This window comes from Erpetoichthys calabaricus, chromosome 1 (assembly GCF_900747795.2).
Source record: "Erpetoichthys calabaricus chromosome 1, fErpCal1.3, whole genome shotgun sequence".
Lineage (NCBI taxonomy): Eukaryota > Metazoa > Chordata > Cladistia > Polypteriformes > Polypteridae > Erpetoichthys > Erpetoichthys calabaricus.
The window spans coordinates 269,057,300-269,075,750 of record NC_041394.2 but is presented as its reverse complement, the minus strand read 5'-3'; the positions used below and the strand labels follow the sequence as shown (position 1 = coordinate 269,075,750).

Here is an 18,451-nt window from a genome sequence, read left to right as displayed (position 1 = left end):
GTGTGGATCAGATAGTGACTTTAACAAAGTCTGTTGAAAATGTTATTTGAACTTTTTGTCCATCAAACAAGACACCAATTTTGACATAGGCCAAACACAGCATATTATCAAAAACACACCATCACCACCATGAAGTATCATGCTATGGAGATGCTTCTCTGCAGCAGGTTCTGGAAGGCTTGTGGGGGGTATAGGTTAAAATGAATGCTGCAAAATATCTCATTATCATTCGTTTGTAAGTGGGTTATAAAAACATTTTGTTTCCATATATGTTGTCTTTCAATGGTATTAATGGGCATAACAGTACTATACCCTTATGTTTGATTAGATAGAAATTCAAAGATTTTGTAAGGTTTTAATGGAACATTTCTAAAACATGCAACACAATAAATCAAAGGTAGTTAATTATTGTTAAGTATCATCAAAGTTAAGAAAGGTATTTTAATACTAATTTCACTTTTCTTACTTTCAGCTCAAGCCAGTTCATTACAACTTTCCTCATACCAGAGTCAGGTTACTAAAGGATGCAAAAGACCACAGTGTGTCAGGTACAGTCAAAATAATTTTTAGAATATTATTTCTTTAATTTGTTATACAGTTTTATCTCTTGGTTTAGAATATTTTATTTGAAGTTTGTTCAATGGCAATAATTATTTTATTTTATCGGAAGAAATAAGTTTAATTTCATTTACATATCTAATAACACTGAGCGTATAAAATCTTAGAATGGAAGTAAGTGCTATTTAAAACCTTTATTATTTCATACAAACTACAGTAAAACATACAACAGCCAATATGTCAAAGTGATACTGTAAACACAGTATAGTAATCATTTAAAGTACTAGCTTGATAATATGCAGTATTACCTGAAGTTCAGTCTGTTTGTGGTAGTGCTCCTGATCAGATGGCCACCTCCAGAGGACACGTACAACTTAAAATGGCACATTAAGGATTTGGCAAAACATATGAACCTTACCAAATCCTATAATCCTATACCATATTGTTCAAGTGCAAATGTATTCTGTTATCGGATAGCCTAAATCAGTGGATCCGCACACAGAAGAACTGCTGTCACATGCCTATACCCCAACAGGTGGGTGGAAAGTACAAAAGGCATCTATATTTCTGTTTCACAATGTTTAAAACCCTATCTCCCAGTCTCTTAGTTTCGTCTGCTTAGTTGACAGCACACAAAATACCACTTCACTGCTCCCAGAATCCCACAAGTTGAACATTGCCTGATGGAAAGGTGCCAAATGGTAGGTGGTGAGCAGTGCCAGTTCAGAAGAACAGTATTGGACATATATGTTCTGCCCATCTCCATGGAGTCCATGGTCAGAACCAAAAAAAGTGCAGAAACCAGGAAATACCAACCATCATGGGGGAAGTCATGCCTTGAGATCCTCCACTTTGTTTTAATGCTTCAGGAAGAACACAGTCAACTGAGCTGGGATGAATCAAGATTAGTCCACTGTGATCTGCAAGAGGCCAAGCTTGTTGCTTGCCATGTGTCTATTTATGAACTTACTGGATATGAGTTTTTCAACCATTTGCTCGTTTTATTCACACTCACTCAGTAATTTAAGTAATAGTTTTAATGTTGCAAGCTAAAGGTGCTGCAGTTGTAGAATATAAATACATTATTTGTAATAATTATTCACTGTTACAAATTTAATAAAACACGATAGGTTAGTATTTTATCCAGCTGAGTTTTCATTAATATTAACATAACTCACAAAAAAGCAGGTGCTTCTCATCAGTGTTCTTTCTTTACATCTTCAGCTCCTTAGTGGTCGTTCTGGCAATCTGAATGGTATAAAAGTGAAAGGTTACTATCTAAAGGGCACAGCAATGTTATGCTTACTTTCTAATGAATATTTACTTGATTATATTTGTCTCAGAAGTGCATCCTTAACTAAAAATATTATACATTTTAAAGCTTTTTTTCAGTTTCTGAATATTACTGGTACTACTGCTCAGAGTCTTACTGAAGACTGTCTTGGCCAAACAGTAATCCACAGTGTCCAATGGGATTCATTGAACAGTATATCTTACATAAGTAAATATTTACTTAAATATTTACATATGCACATAATTAAGTGGGCAGCATGGTGGTGCAGTGTTAGTGCTGCTGCCTCACAGTAAGGAGACCTGGGTTGACTTCCTGGGTCCTCCATGCATGGAGTTTGCATGTTCTCCACGTGTCTGCTTGGGTTTCCTCCCACAGTCCAAAGACATGCAGGTTAGGTGCATTGGCGATCCTAAATTGTCCTTAGTGTATGCTTGGTTTGTGGGTGTGTGTGTGCACTGCGGTGGGCTGGCGCCCTGCCCGGGTTGGTTCCTGCCTGGGATTGGCTGCAGCAGACCACCGTGATCCTGTGTTAGGATGTAGCGGGTTGGGAAATGACTGACTGACTGACTGACTGACTGACTGACATAATTAAGTATTCCTCTGTCTAAACATTTGACTTGATTAAGATTTTAAGGTCACACTTTTGATCTCCCATCACCAGTGCAGATTATTCTGTAAGGTATGATATTACTTACCTACTGCCAATAAACAAATTTAGGCCAATAATATAATGTCCATGCTTTGATCTGAAGTGTGGCTGACTTTATAGCATGCATCAAGGTCTTTTTATCCAAAACTACTGTTCCAAGCTGGTTAAGCATGAATTATGTCTTTAGTCTATATCCATTTATCTACTAGACCTGCTTAATGATTTTATATTTTTATAATTTATTGATTTTAAGAATTATTTTACAATGTGCCAATTACAAATCAGTAAAACATACAGCTTTACATTCTTTCAAATTAAGCCTGATGCCCACCTCCTTTATCAGTTTAAAAAAGTAGAGAAAGAAAGAGACGTATTTAATATGAAGGAATGGCCAAATGTTAATGAAATAATAGCAATAATTTAGGATACTTGATTAATTGAAGACAACATAAATAAGTGTCTATCAGGTTCTAAAACACTTGTGAACTGCAATTTTTATATATTTCTCATCTCATTCCTATTGTGTTATGGTATGGTGGTGTTCTTTCAGCTGAGCAAGATGAGACAGTGCCTGAGTGGAGCTGCATCACATCTCACACTCATTTACGAACAGTTTATCTTATCAAGGACTGACCCCCATTCATTATCTGAATTTTTTTTGATATGTGCAGTGTATAGGCACTACCTATATCAATGTCACAGATAGACAGTAATAATATATTCTCAGTTTAGAAAGTGCTAAATGTAAGACATTTGTATGATTTCGAAAACAGAAACATTTATTTTTAAACATGTATAAAGTAATCTCTGTAACAGATTTAAGTATGCACTTCTCAGAAACTTAGAAAGTACTATACTGAAGCAAAACTGAAATCAGTACAGAAAATGGGAAAGCAAACATAACTGGCAAAAGCTTGCAGATTATATAATTAACAGTATGTCCATTATGTCAGAAATCATTTTTATTGAACATTTTCAGGCTAAAGCTAAAAGCCAACATAGCAGCCAAAATTTGTTTCACAAAACATATTTGCACATGGATCAGCTGCATTTGTGATTAGATATTTATAGTAATCCTTTTTTAAAATGAACCTGTTAAACAAAAAGGTTTAATTATTCTTCAGTGTTTGCATTTCTTCGACAATTTGTTTATAAAAAAATATATACAGAAAATTGAATTTTTTTTTTACAGTTTAAAGATGACTTTGTTTAGTACTCTGTCAACATGAGTGTCTGTCTGTGCACAGCAATAAAATTGTTAGCTGTGAATTGACAAGCTTACTGGTGCTTTTTGAATTTCCACTCCTGCTGAGGAGCTGGCATGCTGCAGGCTCTAATTTTAAATGCATATTTTTTCATACTGTCCTGTTTTAATCATGTATAATGCTTTGTTAATTTTTTTAATAAGTGAGAATGCACAATTAACATAAATGCATACACACAGTGTATATATATATATATATATATATATATATATATATATATATATATATATATATATATACAGTATATATATATATATATCATTTATGTATGTATTACTGATCCATCCCTTTTTCTCTCTTACAAACACCTACACCCCCACCTATGTATTACCTTTGATTCCTGTATGTCTAATCATTTTCCTATCGTGATGACTCCTGATAAGGTGTCGAAAGCTCAGAAATAAAAGGCTATTTTAAGATATGTGATTCATTTTCTACCTATCTGGATTTCTAACTATACATATGCAAACCATATCAAAGACCTTCACTTCTATACACACACACGCACGCACACTCACGTACACACAGTCAATTTTTTATTATTTGTGTGGTTTACTTTTCTGGAAAAAAAATGCTACAGGAGCACTGACCCTGTTGAAAAAATTGGGCAAGGTTCTAGAGGGCTCATTTCACAATACTCTTTTACCAGTTGCCAAAATCAGCTAGGCTCATCACAATGCACCCACTCTGGGGTCCTGTCTTATGCACCCCCCTGACTCTGGGGTGCTGAGCTAGGTCAGGACCAGCAGGGGGTGACAGGGTCAGGCAGAAAGGCCGGCCCTCCGCTGACATACCCTCAAGGCTCGGTAATGATCCCCCTGGAGGTACACCTACAGCAACTTTGTTACGACATTTACTTCCTCTATTTAGTCAAGTTCAGTCATCTTCTTGGAGCTCTGCCAGAGACCACAAGCGATCTCAGAATTGCCGGTAGGAGGACATAATTATGTAATCAGTGGTAGCGATGAACAGTATGTTCAAAGAGCATATGCTTAAGCAGTACAAGCTTATGACCCACATTTACTAGGAATTTTTCATTTATAGAGAACAATTGCCAGCCCTAACCTCGAGTCATAAAGAGAATAAAGTGGCTTACCTACACCTCATGACACCGGATAGACACTCATTGATCAATTATGTGCAGCCCCTAGCATCTAAGGACATCACGGACCTGTTATTGCTCAATATAAAGTGTTGCTGATTGGCAAAAGTCATTTCAGATTTTTTCTTTTTGATTTCGTATGGCCTCAAGTAGGTGGGAGTATATATTTTGTGTATATACATATATATATATATATATATATAAAAACAAAGAATCATAAAATAAATACATTGTCAGTCAATCATTGATCAGAAATCAGGGACATGTTGCTTTAGACAGAGAAACAAAGAGACAAAGAAAATGTATCCTTGCTGAGGTCTGTTCCAGCTGTTCTGAGCTGAAGCAGTGAAAAAGATTTTAATTAAAGGATCAGGAGATGAAGCAAGGTCAAAAAATACAAGCAAGGGGCAATACCAAAAACACAAACCAAACTTTCTCCAAGCCAGAAACATTGGCCGAGAATCAGAAATGAAAAGGAAGTCAAAATACTGAGATAAGAAAGTTACATAGAACTGTACTTAAAGCATTTTTATTCAAACACAGATAAGTGAGACTGACACAAGCAGAACATATAGGTTACACTGATGATGGCATGCGTTGAACACTCCCATAAAACTCTGGGTGCATTGCCTTGGCAGTGGCTGACACTCCAACTGCACTCCTACCACAAAATAGCGGTGCCCAATAATACAGTAATCCAAATTGGTGTCACTGGAAGACAATAAATGGATGTTAGATTGAGATAAACTAATACTAACATCAGATTCTCAGTGTATAGAACACCCAGCTTAGCTGCCTATAGACCACAAAAAACCATCAAAGGAAAGGCACAAAATATTAATAAAATGTAAAAATCATAACAGCAGCAGTATGAAAGGCCAAGGTTAGCCAGTTGACCAACCCAGCATCCTTTAGTTGCCTTTAATGATTGATATGTATTCCCGGATTACTTAACTAAAATCAAATGCACTACAGTACCAGAGTTAAGTCTGTACAGTTATGCTCCAGACAATTTAATTTTATTTACAAGGAGAACATATTAACAATTATAGGTACAAGCAGTAATTCCTGATCTGACAGGTCAGTGTGCAAGTAGAATGTCATTAACTTATATTTTTGACAAAATTAAACAGTACCATCTCTTAGTTTGACTTAATTTCACAAGCAACTTGATTGACTGTATCTTTCTTCACTTTCAACTGCTGGAAGAGAGACTGCAATATGGGGGTCTCAAACTCAGTCTCTGGAGTGCTGCAGTAGCTGCAGATGTTTGTTCCAGCCATTTTCTTGATTAGTAGCCAATTCTGCTAATTCTAATAGAACATACTTTATTGAACTGATTTTAATTGACTGGCTTGACAAGATTCTCAAATCTGTATTGCTTATTTTCTATAATCATTTTATAATAAGTAATTTGCTGCTTCAGTATCTCCTACTAAAAGTTGCATTGGCTTCAGGTTTTCTCTGTAAAACCAATTTTACAATTAGAAGCCAATTTTGCTGTTAATGTTAAGTGTTACTTTATTAAATTATATGGCTTGGCAAAGCAAAGTGTTTTTTTTGTGTTTTAGCTGTAGCAATTATCTCATAATTAAGAAAGCAACTGAAATGAAAAGCTGTAGCCACTGTTGTCCTCCAGGAACTGAGTTTGACACAGATGATCTAATACTTGTTAGTGATCTTAGTGTAGTGCTTGAAAATTCTCAAAGGTTTTAGTACTTCTTTTTATAAATAAATGCATTTTTGGTATGGACTGCTGCTCCATCCAGGTTTTTTCATCTTTTAGGATAGGTATCAACTTCCTGCAACCCTGAATTAGAAAACTAGGTTAAAAAATGGATCGGCAAGATGGGGAGTGGGAAATAAGGGAAAGATGGATCGGCAAGATGGGGAGTGGGAAATAAGGGAAAGACAGTTATTATTTCCATATTTCTTTTACCCTTTCAGTTGTAACTGGGAATTTTATATGCTAGCTTATTAACCACAACAACCAGCAATAAACATTTGAAATTAGCGTTAAAGCTGAAATGTGAAATAACTCACTGCTTTTAAAAAATATCACCTAATGACCAATGAACTTTGTAAACTGGAATGTCAAAGGTCTCAATCATAACCTAAAGAGAAAAAATGTTCTTCCATCTCACAGGTTTAAAGGCTAAGACTTTGTTTATACAGGAAACTCAACTGACAAGTTGGGACCAGTTTCAACAATAACAACATTAATTTATATAGCATGTTTTCATACAAATGATGCGGCTCAAAATGCTTTACAAGACAAAGAAAGAAAAATCTAAAAATTAGATTAAGCAATACAAAGTAACAAAGAATAAAGTAAGGTCAATGGCCAGGAGGACAGAAAAAACAAAACAAAAAAAGATCAGTGAGCTGGAGAAAAAAACAAAATCTGCAGGGGTTACAAAGCCATGAGACAGCCCAGCCCTCACTGGGCATTCTACCTAACATAAATGATCTGAATCTGTCCTCGTGGTTTTCAGGCTTTATGTGGAAGAATTAGATGATGATGGTCATGCGGACCTCTGGCCTTCAAACCATCCTTTGTTTTCTCAGTATTGATTTTGTAGTAAATGGCTTTATCGTTATGTTATTATTATTTGTTTGACTAGCATGCCATTGCAATGTTCTGGTTTCCAAAAGAAAAAAAAAGAAATTGAATAGATGAATGAAAAGTAATCTCAAATGATTAGGTGAAGACATATTTAGAGCATAAAAGGCACAGTGGATTTGACCAATGTACTCATTTCTGTTGTATCACTTAGCAGCTGTCTGTTAACATTATTTTTAAACTACTCTCCAGTATCAAAAATATGAAGTCTTTGTGTCTAAAGATTCATCTGCTTAGGGGAGATACTTAAGATTTATACACTAATATATAAATGTATACTATATATTTCCGATGTGTCACATAACTGTTGAATATAATCTATGGAATAAATCATGCATACTTTCACCTGACATTATAAAACCCACTGAATTAAATGATATAACATGACAGGCTAAGAAGTTATTATTCAAGATACATGTGGGAAAGGCCTTCATTTTAAAATACTATGATACATTCAACCATCCTAAATCAAAAACAGTTCTTAAATATTCTTTTTACTAGGAAAATTTACGTGTACTACACACCATAAAACCTGAAGAGCAGCTCACATTCTTTGGTAACACTATATTAATGCCTAGCAGTCTTTTGCTAACATGAATACAGTTATAATTAAACTGGGACACATGAATTGAACATTTGTGGAGCAATTTAATGACAGAAGACAAATGTGAAATTGTGTTCTAAGGGTCATTTTTATATACACCTTGTAGTATTTTTCATTCATAACCTTTACTCGTATTGTAAATAATTATTATAACAGCATGCAATGTCTTTTTCATATTCTAAGAAAGGAAGTGATCTATAAGCTAAACATCTGTTTAGCCTTTAGACAGATTTATTGATACTTTAGAGCACCCAAGAGTTTAGAGTACATTAAAAACCTTTTATGACTAAATAATTGACCTCAGACATATGAAGTATTGTCCATTAAAAACAGCTTCCTGGAATTTACTGTATCTATTACTTTATAATAAAAGCTATGCTGTTTTTCCAGAATTTTTCAAGGTGTAAATTCACAAACTTTAATACTAGTTGACACCAAAAATAGTTTTTAAGGTAACACACTTTACCGATTTACAATTATTGACTCATGTACTGTAACTTTCAAAAATAATGATCATTTCCCATCCTCTCCCTTATTTGATGAAAGCATATTTTAAATATCATTTGACTTCTTGATTCAGATATAATCACATCATTACAAAACTCATCATTTTTCATTTAATTATCTAAAGAAGTAGCTCTGATTTTTTTTCTGTATCCATCCATTTCCTGAACATACTTATTACATTACAAGTTGCTTTAAACTGGAAACTTTCTTGGCAACAGGCAAAAAGCTACCTGGAGAGGAATGTTAGGTTATTGTGGAGCAAATCCCTAACCCCCACACTATCACTTATACTGGGACAATTAACTTAAACCACATGTTATAGGGAGTAAACTGGAGTTTATGAAAAAAGAACTAACACAGATGTAGGGAGAACTTTCAAACTCCATAGACAGTCCTTAGTAAATGGAATGAACCCAAACCAGGAGTTGGGATACTGCAGCTCTTCTCATCCCTGAATCATCTTTACATAATAAAAAAATACACCCCCCCACCAGTAAAAACCACCAAATAACTGGAAGAGGTTTTTTTTAACTTTATAATTTCATTTGGGGTGGCATAATGAAAGAAAGCATAACATATGAAATTCACCACACTCACGTAAAACTCAATCTTCTATTACTAAATGCTCCTTTTTATATATTAATGTTAATTCCAACTAACCTAATTCATTAAATCTTATAACTAGTGTGGTTTGTGATCCAACATGGACATGCATGGCATACAAGAACTGATGATATGAGATTATAGAAAGGTAATATGCACTGGCAAAAACTGAGTTGAAAAAATTACTGCAAGGGGATGGCCTATCCAATGTCTAAAGTAAGTACCCTGGAAATAATTGCTGCAACAACCCAAAAATGGGAGAATGGTTATAGGGAATAAAACAGAAATTAAAAGAATTTCTACAGACCACCAGAAAGTAATGGTGGGTGGGGGAGGAGATGGATTCATCTGAACATTAGCGTTTCCTGTCCCATTAAAATAATTATATTCAAAAATGATCCCAGAATGAAACTTAAGGTCAGAGGTCCACTGAATTTGGCATCAGAAAATTTAAGAGAAATGTTTCACTTTGAAGACAGGCATTATCAAGGAAAGAGTACAAGAGATGAAAGTGGAGTGTTTCATTGCAGTACTGGGTAGTGCGTAAGTAGGCAAGCCACCCCACCTGACAGACAGGAATAAACACCCTGTTTTGGAAGGCCTGGATGGACAGTGGATTTTTTTGTTTCATCTCTGCTTTTTTCATTCTTAGTAATCTCCATATGTTCATTTTTGCAATATGTTTATTATGCATGAATTAAAACATCCTTCTTGAATATGTTGGGTTCTTGAGCATCATTCTGGGTTTCGGTATACCTCAAAATTATGTTGGTGATCATTCCTCTGGAGCTGTATGATAAGATTGAATTGTAAGAATTCAGTATTTCATTTCTGAGTTACATTCATTATTTGGAGAGTTATTCCTTAAGTTACATTTATAAACAAAAGAGAATAACAGATCGATCATTTAAATGTTGATTAAATTGTCATGCTTTGGCAGTTTTTGCTAATTTCTAATTCATTTTCTGTGGCTATTTCAGTCATTATTTATGCTCATTCAGGGGTTCTCATTCATTTTTGACACTGTTATATTTTATCTTGGTCTGTTTAAATGTTAGTTTTTAATATTTCATTGTGGGCTCCATCATGTATGTGTGATTCATTGCCAAAACAATGTTTCCCAAAATCCCCTAGGGCTGCGCAACCATATAAGCTGATGTCAACTATGCGACTGTGTAAAAGTCACACTATCCGACATTGTATAATAACCCATGAATTATTGGCAATCTTTTCTTTGGTGTATTTCTGGTTAAAGGACTTTTTGTTAATGGATTTTGCTTTTTTAATTTGTCCCTTGGTTAAATGAAAGATGGGCTTGATTTCTACTTAATGATTCTGACATGTCTTTTGTTTTGTCTTCTCTCTAAAAATGACATACAACATAAATGTGCAAGGTTGGTCCTTAATTTGGTTTTGGCTAGTTGCTCTATTAGGAGATGATGATGTGCTGATTAGTTTTTGTGCCAAATTGTGCCAGAGAAAGAGACAATCTAGAGGAACCCTCAAATGCCATAATTCTGCAATTAATTATAAATTCTTCTCGTCAATTGCTATCCTAATGACCTATTTTATGATCAGAAAGATCAGCATCAGAGCTGTAAATTATTACTAAAATTTTATAGAATAGTTTGTGTAACATGGTTCCTAGAGTGCAAAGCCTACTGATGCTCACGTCCAATTTTTTTTTTTAAAAATGGCATGGTTTATGTCGTTCCCTTCTCAGGTCCTCCCTGTGTGGAGTTTGCATGTTCTCCCCGTGTCTGCGTGGGTTTCCTCCGGGCGCTCCGGTTTCCTTCCACAGTCCAAAGACATGCAGGTTAGGTGCATTGGTGATTCTAAATTGTCCCTAGTGTGTGTGCTTGGTGTGTGTGTGTGTCCTACAGTGGGCTGGCGCCCTGCCCGGGGTTTGTTTCTGGGGCTTGCGCCCAGTGTTGGCTGGGATTGGCTCCAGCAGACCCCCATGACCCTGTAGTTAGGATATAGCGGGTTGGAAGATGGATGGATGGTTTATGTCATGACTTGTCTCTAACAGTAGGGACAGTGTTATTTCCCACTGGGGAATCTCATTGACCCACAGCCACATTCCCACTTATATTTTTATTCTAGCATCTCCAAAATATAGCCCAAAGACCTCATTAATTTTGTTATAAAACACACAGTATTTGAAAAACTGGACATTGCTGAGTAATGTAGTATTTAACTCCTTCCAATTCTTATCTGGAGTATATGTCCCAAATGTAGCGTCAAGATGCTGGCGATCCTATTCACATTAAATACAAAGCTTCACAAGAAAACTGTTCAAATAAAGTTTTTAAAAATTTAAATAATACTATAATAATAAATAATATTCATACTTAAAGAGATGACTTGCCCTCCACAATGCAAAGTTAACTTGTTGCATAGTGGTGTGGCCTACAGGCAGGACACAAGTTCAGCACACATACTTTTATGTTTTTTTTCTTTCCCCCATTTACTACCTGTACAACACAGTTCCAAAGCACCAACAGACAGTACAAAGCACTTTCTTTTCTTTCCTCCCTCTCTCTCTTTTTCCCTGTTCACCTCCACTCCCCCTGGCAAGCTTCATCTCCCTTCCTCCTGACTCTGGCTCTCCGAGTAGTGGTGGCTGGCTCCTTTTATAGGGCACCCGGAAACGCTCCAGGTTCTCGATGACCTTCTTCCAGTAGCACTTCCGAGTGTGGAGGAAGTGCTGCAACAAAGGGCTCAGCAGTTCAGGCAGCACCCACGGAACCTAACAGGGCTGCAAGCCGTACTCCAACTCCCATGGAGCCCTGTGGGAGTCTGAGGCATTGCTGCAACCCAGGGGGCTGCAACTTTAGAGCTCTGGGGGAGGTAATGCTCTGAATAAGATCTCTCTCCCAGTCCTTCCACTAGTGAGGCGTTCCGGCCAGCCGGGCAAGGGCCCTGACCATCCACCACGATTGTTAAAAATTGATATTTATTTTATTACTCCTGTGCATTTAGTTTACAAAGCATTTTCTTTTTGTAAATCATATCTTTATTGATGTAGTTTAAAAACATTGGCAACATTTTACATTTCTTTCATAACAGTGTCCTAAAACTTTAATAACACAGTAATTACCTGAGTGATGGTTACCGTGTAATAATATTATGGGTACAGTATGTACACATTTCTCATTCTTATTTCATATCTTATTGTGTATCTATATTGTTGCTCAAGTTACACAGTAACTACATGAAGATAATCCCTGTTTACACCATAGGTATGCGGGTAGTTAGAGTAACTACTGTAATTATAGAGCAATTACAGTGTAAATACACCACAACAACAAAGACTTCATTGTCATGTCTACCTCTTTTCTTTCAAATTATTTGTGACCATTGCCTAGCACCTTGTCCATTTCCTTTTAGCATTAAAAGGGTAAATTAAGTTGTTATCATTCTTTACGCAGCACAGATCTCACTAATGTCTAATAAAAAGCAGACCCCAACCACAGGGACCACTTAACACCAAGGAATCAAGAAGACTGAGTTGTGTTCACAGACACTTCAAAATGTTTAGGTAATATTACAAAGGACAACATTTTCTATCAGCTTCACACTAATTCATTATAAGAGGTTAAAACAGATAATGATCAATGGATTTAGTTTTAAAATAAAATATGGAATGTTAAAATTGTTACAAGTAGAGAGTACTGTCGCAGCACTTTGTCAGCCTATAATTATATCACAAAGGCGTAAATAAATACTCTTACATCAATTGCCAAATAAACACTAACCTTGCAACTCATGCAGGTGGAAAGCTGTGGTACCCACTTGACAAATTAAATGTTAATGTGGTATTCACAAAATGGAAGTCATTGTTATTGCAGCTGTTTGTGCTTGTTTTTCAAGGTTAGGAAGCATTCTAATTAAGTAGTCTCAAAGGCGTTGAGCAGCAAAAACATGCAGATTACTATGGTATTATTGCTCTGTGTAAATGTACAAACCAAATTCTAGACATTTGCCAATGACCAAGCAAGAAAATGTGAAAATATTTGCTTTAAAAATCTGGTACTGCAGACAGTGTGAGTAATAGCTAGGGGATTTCAACCCAAAGAACTTGATACTCTTAATGTTTAAAGTCTGAAAGCCAGGGTTGTCAAATAAATGTATTGTAACAAAATACATACAGGTATTTTATGCATTGAATGGTTCAATTTGCAGACTGTTAATATAAAAAATTACAAATTATGCAAAAAAGGCAGAATAGAAACTTAAATACAGTATCTGTGACATTCCAGGTCAGCTCCATGCTCCCCGTTTCGTTCAGGAGCTTCTTGAACGTGAACCATTGATAGTCATACTGAGATGAGCTTGGCAAATGAGGACACACACTTAAGCAAGGGGAAGGTGCAAAAAGTGATAAGTGCTTTTATTAAAATTTAAAAAACAAACAGTGATTCAAACATTCTTCTATAAATAAATAATCCATAAAAATGATCTAATAAAACAAGGTTAAAAATGAGAGACAGTTCTTTCTTCCTAAAAAAATCAGCCTGCATGCTTTGTTTTAAAACTGACGTCTCCTCTGCTTATCCCACACAAGATCTTGCCACAGAGGAGACGCACAACAGACAGGTGCAATCAACCATCAAATCCCAGCTTGGGTCCCCATTGCCAGGCCTGCCCCATCTGTTGGGTGCCACACCGAGCCACACACCTCTATCCCACCACCAGTCCCTTGGCATCCTCGTGACACACCACATAATGGGCTGCTCCTACTCCCTAGCAGTATTCAATAGGAGCTCCCTTCTTCAGCCCCAGGCTCTTTGCTCTGAGGCCTTTCCCCACTCACCTGCCATCATTCAGCTTTAACATGGGCTTTTTCTCAATCCTTCCTCTCGCTCATTCTTCTTTTCATTCTGCTTTTCTTTAACCTTCATTCCTCTCTTTCTGATCTTTCTTTTTTCTTTTCTCTTCATATCTCTGCCATGCAGACTCCTTATATTGGCTTGATTGAGCACAGTTGTGGCCCTTAGCTCACTCCGAGGTGTGAATGCAGCACCTGACTGACAGCCAAGCACCACAATCAACCCCAAAATTGTGCCATCCTGCGCCTACCTATGCCCATTTCAAATCTGCACACTCTTGAAAGTTGATTATTTAATCAAAATCCTCTTACTATAGTATTATTTTGTTTATAAGTATCTCTTGCTATTTATATTTACAATTTCCCACATTTAACATCAGCGTAATGTACAATATATACTATATTTAAAATAAAGTAAATAATCACTACCAGTTTCAGTGTTTAAAGTCATAATTGATATACTAAAATAAATTATGGTATACAGATGTGGGTGCAGTTGATTAATTTCCCAAACTTATTAGTAACTTATGCTTTATAGTAGATAAAAAATAATATTTAAAATTCTTTAGGATAGTAATTTTTCAGTTTTTGAACAAAGGGATTCATTCATTCAGATTTTTCCGTATCTTTTTTTTCCCAATATTCTGCCACTTTACATATTTAACTTGGATTTTCAGTAACCCCCAATGCATTTATGTACAAGAACATATAAAATATTTGATATTCCCAAGAACAATTGCGCTTTTTCTCTTAAAATAATACCAAGCAGGGACTTGTAGAGCTAGGTGGCTTTAGTGGAAGATACCCCTGCCCCTTTGTCCACACTGGCCCAAATGCCCTCATATGCTTGTTAAAAAAGTCCAGCCATTTGGCCAATTTAATGTTTTTTCACCCCTTATAATTGTGCCTCAGTGTTTAGTTTGGATCTCCTTTTAGAATCCAATTGATCTCTTCTGAGCATAAGTGTCCACCTCCAATTTGATGTAAAAAACAGAAAAAAGGCAGAATAAACAATAGAAGCTTCTACACCTCAGGAGGCAGTGTTAAACATATTAAACGGTCTTTTCAGAAAGACTGTACAAATACAGCATAGCAAGACTGTCATATTTAACATTTAAGACAGACTATTTTCAATCAGTTCTGAAAATTTATGAACTCACCACATCATTGTCTGCATTGGCTAATTAGCTATCTACATTAGAGATTTGCAACCCAAACCAAATGGGACCTAGCAAAGTATTGGTTTTGGGTCCAATTCAGGAAGGTTTTCTTGTGCAACTTTAAGATCAGGCCAGGTTTAGGTTTGTTTCTGATAAATGATAATCAATTACAACAAGACAAGACAAACAGCAATTAACCACAGGGCTGAAGAAAGCATGGAAAGCAAAAAGAATATTAGGAATGCTTAAAGGCACTGGAGAAAAATATTGTAGAAAATGCATAAATAGCTCAAAGAAATACTTAAAATTTTAGTAATAAAAGAACAGTCAACGAGAGGTGAAGTGTATTAGGAATGGAAAGGGTGAGGTAAAATATAAGGACATTGAAATACTAAATGCTCTAAATTCACATATTTCTTAAACTTTCACATGTGAAGAAGTCAAAAAGCTCCCAGTGTTACAGAGACTATAAAGGATGTACTTATTCATTTGAAAATTTCAAAGAGAGAAGTGCTGATTGATTACAAAAGCTGAAATCAAACAAAGCACCTTAGCAATTTCACAATTATGAAACACAACACTTTCTAAAATTAGGTTTTTGAGGAGATTTAATTTTTTGAGGGGGTTAAAATAAAGGAAGAATATTGCTCCAAACACTCTCATCTTCCAGGTGCACCATGTACCTGCACATTCACACTTCTGGTTCGTCCTCACACTACTCACTTGGGATCAAAGGTAACACATCTGTGTTCACTTCCCCCAACTCCATAGCTGATCCAAGCCAGGATCCTTCAATGTGCTCATCAGTGGCCATAAACCCAAACCAATGGATTATAGTGGCAAAGCATCTCCAAAATGAATGCCTTTGAATTCTTTCTAGCTGGGTTCCCCTTTCTATGCTGTGCACCAGAATAAATTTTGCCATGCTTTTGAACAAGCAAAAAAATGTTTTTGATGACAATACATGTGCTAATGACACAATTTTTAATACTAATGAAACACCAATTGTTTCTCTAACTTTTTTGTGAAGCACCTCCGATTCAATTTTGTGTGAATCATTTCACTCATCACTAGATGTAATCCTTACTGAATGCCCTAGACTTTCTCAAAAGTGTCCTCTATTAGGCTATGCACAGATACGCTTTGCAAGGAAAGCATCAGAAATTATTTTCACATTTAGGCTTTTACCTTAAGGCTTTTGTTACTGATTCACTTAGATCTTGGCTTGGTAAAATACCCATAGAGAGTATACCACAATCTTATTGCAGTATCATCAATTTGTCCACTGAAGCCCATACTCTCATTCTTCCGAGTGCTAACTAAAGTTTGTGTCTGTACATAAGGATAAGGTATTAATAAACTGAGTAATCAAGACCTGATTACTACCTGCTTTGCCATCACTATCCAGTAAAACATCTGTCCTTTTGCCACCAATGAACCACTCTGTTGATCAGCGTCATGATTCCTTTTTTCCCTCTCTTGTGATCAAAATTACAAGCAGATTTCCCATATTGACCTTTAGTCTTTATATCTGTCCATTAAAATCAGAAACAGAATGGATTTCATGGAAAACATTTAGGGACAGCTCTTATTGTTCAATTATGGAAGTCAAATAGCACATAAAACTGAATCTAGCAACCAAAGTATTCCAGGATATGCATTTATCAGCCTTTTCATTGCTCAAGCACAAGTAGGCAGGTATAACAAGGAAAAATGTTGGGCTGTGGATCCACAAATAGGGCTGAAACTGCTCGATTGTAATGAATATGGCAGTATATGACTAATTGGAATGTGTAGATGGAAACTACAGATTAACTACTACAGAGACTTAAGAGACTAAAAAGGATCTTGTTCTAACAATTGTAAATGGCAATGCTTCATGAAAAGGATGTGTCCAGTCTCCAGGAATTATCTGTTTCTTTTTCATAAAATTTAATCAGCATCAAAATTCATTAAATAGTCTATTAAAATCTTCAACAGGCACTAACAAAAGGCACTTTGTATCGTCTGACTTCCCATCTCACCTCTTTGTGGCCTGGAGAGTACCTGTTAGTCAGATTTGACAAATATTTTGCTGAATTGTCATTTATCGTTAGATCTTCATGATTAATAGTGGATTCTAGCAGCAAACAAATAGGGCCATATTTTGCAGTCAGTTGTCTAATATACTGTACTAAGGAAACATAAAAAGTGTTAATTTACATTCCATTACCCTTATCACCAAAGAGATGTTGTAAATGCTTACCTAGAGTTGAATCCTGGGCATTGCCCTATCAGAGTCCTGAAAAACAGTTCTTCAGACTTGAGTTTGCTTGTTTGACTGCACTCACCACCAAGTAATGATAAGCTGATAGCTTACCAAAGTGTCCAGAACAAATGGTGTCAAATAAGATGACATGATTACAAATTAGATTCTTAAAACTTTTTTATGAGAATAAAAGTATTATGAACATAATTGTATCTTTTTGTTCCTGAGGAGAGAGAAGAGATACCATTGCCTGAGTTATAACAGATACGTGACATAGTTTGTCTGCAACAATCCACTGTGTCTGTACTTGTCAAACTCAGTGGAGTGATACAGTGACTACTGAACTTGATCCTCACTTTCTCCTCATAATCAGATGCTTGTTTAATTGAACATGTGTATTGTAATTTGATTGAGTTGCTTCAGTTTAGTTTACTTTAGTTGCTTTATTGCCATATGTCACAAAGACAGTAAAATTCTTTTTCACACACCCCAAGTAAAGCATGCTAACAAAATATAATAGCTCACATGGTAAGCATTTAAAAATACAATGTAAATGACTAAGTACAGTAACTGATAAATAAAATGTCTGGTAAGGTGACAGAGGCTAGCAAAGACTCAAGCTACAGGTGCAGCAATTTACAGAAGGACCAGAGTACATTTGGAGTCTTAGGTCAACAACATCAGGCAGTGGCAACAACTGAGCCCTTAGTGCAAATCATTTCTGGTCCAGAGGCTCAGAAACAACCATATTCACCATTTCAAACATCAGTATGGATCCCATTTTTTGATGATGCTCAAGATTTGGCTGGGTGAGGTGTAGAGACTTCCAGTTAGATTAAAGTTCATGGAAGACTAGTTTCACAATAACCGTGAGGCAAGTCTAAGTGACTACAGACATTGCCCCAGAGACAGCTGCTCAGTGCATACATTTTAGTAATTAAAAGTAAGCACAAGAAATGAATTAAAAGAAACATTTGGAATGCAAAAGGATTTGATGCAGAAAT

At 35.9% G+C, this 18,451-nt stretch overlaps 1 protein-coding gene across 1 annotated transcript in view; it reads left to right on the top strand.

Moving 5' to 3' along the window:
- The window catches only part of pclob (piccolo presynaptic cytomatrix protein b), a 421,215-nt gene that overhangs the window by 241,005 nt on the left and 161,759 nt on the right, over window positions 1-18,451 (top strand). The window contains exon 10 of the mRNA XM_051920046.1: window positions 473-553. Coding sequence (XP_051776006.1) covers window positions 473-553 — 81 coding nt within the window. The remainder of the gene's footprint in view (window positions 1-472; window positions 554-18,451) is intronic.